The sequence below is a fragment of the Lipotes vexillifer genome, unplaced genomic scaffold, assembly GCF_000442215.2.
Source record: "Lipotes vexillifer unplaced genomic scaffold, Lipotes_vexillifer_v1.1 scaffold1272, whole genome shotgun sequence".
Classification (NCBI taxonomy): Eukaryota; Metazoa; Chordata; class Mammalia; order Artiodactyla; family Lipotidae; genus Lipotes; species Lipotes vexillifer.
This window is the reverse complement of record NW_006779909.1, coordinates 1,421,987-1,426,733: the sequence shown is the minus strand read 5'-3', so window position 1 is coordinate 1,426,733 and position 4,747 is coordinate 1,421,987. Positions and strand designations below refer to the sequence as shown.

Sequence of the window (4,747 nt, the reverse complement as noted above, 5' to 3'; positions counted from 1 at the left end):
ATTTGTTAGACAAAACTGTTCTTTTTTCAGTTTGCCATAGTCTATACCACTCTCTTAATACTGTCCTCTTCTGGTTCCCATTTACAATACCTAGCTGGTCCCTCCAGTCATTTGAGTTTGTAACCCCTGACTTAGATAATGCCAAAGGATGGGGAGAGATCCTTTGTAGTCCAGATTCAGACCTTAAAAAGGAGTCCTTAGGTCTTGAAGAAAAGTCAATGGAAGAAAAGCTAGTTCAACATTATCCCAGGTAAAATGTTCTTCTTTTAATAAAGACATTCTTCATAGATCACATGTTAGAACAACAATCGTTTCTTTGTTTTGAAATGCATTGTAGTTGAATAAACTTTCACTTAAATAACAATGGATATATTAAATTACTCCAATAGTTGCTAAAATTCTCTTACAAAAGGCAAATAATTCACTTTTATATGGAAACAGCAGCAACTACTAACTGCATACCAAACTTTGCACAAAAAGAAGCAGAATACAACTTGCAGTAGCAATTAGAATATTGCGTCTTACAACGATGGAAACTTTCAAGGAATTTGATTGCTATTGCGACCACCTACAAATTTGAAACACAGTGCCAGGCAAGATACAGGTGTATTTTGCTGATACAGTATCAGCAGGATGCCCCCTTTCCAAAGGATATTCCCAGATTCAACAATGGAGAGAAAGGCCCTCAGTGAACAGACTGTATGTATACAGTGAGAGGGAGCATTGGGTCAGCACTGGAAAAAGCGGCAGAATACAGCGGCTTTAAAGGGTTTGACGCGGTTTTCTCTAGCCAGTACTGGAAGTAAACCATCATTTGGTTGTTTTAGACAATTTCCTCTGGTATTTGCATGGTCTCTCCTGGTTATTGTGATTCTCATCTCAAGGAGTTTGAATCCTTCAGGGGCAGGCAATTCCTTGGTGACTCCTACAATCAGCTGGTAAGTTTGATTTACCTTAAATAGCTGACCTCAAGATGCATCAATATACATATGCAAATATGCATCATTGCCATCAACTGACCCTGTAACTCTGGACCAAGAGCTGCAAGAGAGAGACAGCTTGATTCTCTCTTCCCCAAGTAAGAAAACCGGCCCCCCCACCCCTCCCTCAAAAAAATCAATGAAATACAAAGTTGATTTGAGTATTTTATTTATAAATGTACATTTACTATAAAAGCTGTTGCATTTTAGACAACTTTTTTATGTTTATTTTTTACTATTTCTCAGAGGCATTTTAGAATAAATATTTTAAATGAAGGTTAGTGTAACTGATATAGAACATTGGCCCACCCAGAACAGTAACATCTTTTGGACGGACTCACATATGAGGTGGATCATTTCAGCCTGTTAAGTCTTACACTGTGTATAGATAACTATAACATGTATTGCGTTAGTAACACTACACGGAAAGAATGAACACATGTCATGAAAGTCTGCAAGTGAAAACAAAGAGTTACCCATTTTTTTCCTTAAGAAAGAGAAGGGACAAGCTTTTGAAGTATAAGAAAAAAAAAAAAGATATACTTCCTCAGGAACAATAAATCACTCACTTGCCTCATCTGTTTTTTAAACAAACACATTTAAATTGTAGCTCAACAGAGCAGAGCACTTTTTTTTTTTTCCCCTGGGATCTCAAAGATTATTTGAAAAGAAATAGATCATACTCATTATGCTGCATTGAAAAAACAAGATCTAGTCTGCCCGAGCTGCCATGTAACAGACTCCAAATGAAATATAAATCAAATATAAATAGAAACAGTTGGCAATTAGAATTTAGAAAATGTTGGAGATTATTCTGTGCTGGTGACTATTGTTCATTATGGAAAAGCACATTTCGCAGTTGGAGATGGGGCTTTATTTTTCTTGATTCTAGCTTCAATACATGTACAATGAGTCTCACTAAGAAATATGTATAAATGAGTTTGTGAAACCAGAAGAGAATGTGCAATATTCATAGAATCCTTACATAACAGATGGAGTTCCACATGTAAAAAGTATTCTATAAAAATCGGTTATGAATAATCATATTGTACATGTTTGTGCATTACTGGTGGTAAAGTACTCTGCTAGTATCATGCAAAGTGTAAACATCCACATTATCAAAATATTTAATAAAACATGCAGGTGGTTAATCAAAATATTGGACTTAATCTGTACATTTTCAAAACTTTCTTTTTTTTTATTTTTCTATTTTTCTTTTTCTTTTTTTAAGATTTTTTTCCTCCTGTAAAATAGCGAACACCTCCATGAGAAGTCTGGAGAACCTGGAGGGGACTTCATCTCTCTTCAGTGTACTGCATCCTTAATTCATCACTGACTATGTGCAACAGCTTTGCATTTTCTAAGGCACAATTTTAAATGAAATGATGTGTAAATTTCAATCTAACAACAGCTCATCCAAATGACAAAATGGTCAAAATACCTCCAGTGGCTGAGGAAATTTCTGTACTTACATGGAACCCGCATGCAGAGAACCGTCTAGCATGTAAATAAATAATTGCTAGTCATATTCAATAAGACACAGAAAAAAATTATTGCTTACATAACAGAAAAACATCTACTTGATTTCCTTTTATGACTACATTAACCTATTAGGAGTATATCCAGAGTCTACATTCACAAAATGTCATCTGTCATCATCACTTATTTGCCATCATTTTAAGGCAGAATAAATAGTCCCCCTTTCCCCAGTCTTAAAGAAAACAGCCTGGAGATCTAAAATGTGATGCTTTTTAGTAACTTGATTCCTTTCTTGGCCAGATGAAATTCATCACACAGGGCAAAAAATAAACCAGCTCTCCGCAAGAATTTCTCGCTAAACTCCTCCATGAGCAAGGTGCAGAATTCTTGGTAGTAAAGAGAGTTGGTGATGTAGGGCGTGCGGAGAGCAGGCAGGTATCCAGGAGGGTGGACAGGGCACGATGTGAACAGTAGGTTCTTGTTGATCACATGCTAGTGGCTTCTCACATCATATGTCATTCAGATTCTATTAAGATGGACTTAATGCTTTACTTTAGCCACCTGGGCTTCAGACCCCCAAGGAGAACTTGCAGGCAAGGGTGAGCAGTGGTCACACCTAATGATGGGCTGATCTCAATGAGAGCTTCCACATGTCCCACACTGAGCCTCTTATTGAATCTAGAGCCTGAAGAGAAGCAAGCAACAAAGCCCTCCTGGCTATCATTGACCCACCACTCTTTGGAATATTAAACTTCCTCACAGATTTTGGTAATAACTTTGGAAATGATGACTGAATTATGTCCCTCTGGTTTCTTCCTATCCTTGGGCAATGTCCCAGAGTGTAAGCCCAGCCCGTATAGCAAGGGTTCTCTCTATTTGATGGGTCAGCCTACAGCAATGGCGTAACTTCCAAAGGACACAGAATCTAACACTAACGGTGCAACAATTTATTGGTATGACTTCCACCTCAAAAAGTAAGTAACACAAATGTTTCAGGATTACAGTATATATTATCAGACTAGCCTCTTTGCATTAAAAACAAGTTATAGCTCAGAGCTAGATGGTGTGATTTTTAGTTTCTGAAATGCATTAATTGTATGCTCCTGTCTCAGAAGACCACATGTCTCAAATTGGCATGTCCTGCATTTTCTGCAGCTCAATTCTGTAAACATAAAGTTTTTAATTCCTAGAAATGCTAAAAAAAAAACCCCCCAGGTTTATTGCATCATTTATCTCATTAACTCCCAAAGAAGAGAATAACACATTTTAAACTGTAAGCCTGTTTGACCATGCTAAGACCTTTTCTTGGAACTATTCAGGATCATTACAATTCTATATTCTTTTGTATATACTGTGCAAATGCCAAAAAAAAAAAAAAAAAAAAAGGAAAGCAGGAAAAACACAAACACTGTGCTACAAAAGAACAGATACCATCTTTTAGAATAGCCTTTCAGAAATTAGATGAATGCTGAGGAGCCCCTGCACTTAGGGTTTTGTTAAACGATTGCCAGGGGACACCCTCAGTAAGGAAATGGTGAGTGATCTGGAAGCTTGAAAACCACGTCACAATGTTGTGGGTTGGCCAGCACCTGGGACAAAGAACACAGAGCAACATTTGGTTAAAGTAGTCAACCATTCTGGCTCCAGATGTTTAAACATTTCCAAAATTAGCAATGCCCTTTGCCGAAGTCTCTTCCCTCTAGGGAGGGGAAACTTGTCCCACTATGCTACCCAAAGTGTGGTCCGGGGACCAGCCCTATTGGCATCACCTGGGGCTTGTTAGAAATTCAGACTTTTGAGCCCCGTCCCAGAACTGAACAAGGTGATTCATATGCGCTGTCAAGTTTGGTTGAAGTCCTCTGGATTTCACCCTAAACCAAATGATCTCCACCAAGTTTTCTACCTTGTCTTCTGGGGCAAATAAGCAAGAAAATAATCTCTCTTCTTTCAGTTTCTCTAGGTTGTGGTTTCTCTAAGAATATATACATTGCAAGAGGAGGAATTTGACATATGATCTAGATATAAGGATTGTTAGATTTAGCAAATAAAATACAGAACACCCGATAAAATTTGAATTCTAGATAAACAACAGATACATTTTTTTAGTATATATCCCATGGGATATTTGGGATATACTTGTGCTACATCCTGAGCAGGTGATGTTTGGGACACACATACTAAAAAAAATTCACTGTTATCTGAAATTCAAAAACATTTAACTGGGCATCTTGTATTTTATCTGGCAAACCTATCTAGGAAGGATGGTTTGGGTCCCATATTTCCTGCTG

At 37.4% G+C, this 4,747-nt stretch overlaps 1 protein-coding gene across 1 annotated transcript in view; it reads right to left on the bottom strand.

Moving 5' to 3' along the window:
* Nucleotides 1–4,022: 4,022 nt before the first annotated feature.
* Nucleotides 4,023–4,747, bottom strand: part of LIMCH1 (LIM and calponin homology domains 1) — a 348,851-nt gene continuing 348,126 nt past the window's right edge. The window contains 1 exon segment of the mRNA XM_007453042.1: nucleotides 4,023–4,048. Coding sequence (XP_007453104.1) covers nucleotides 4,023–4,048 — 26 coding nt within the window.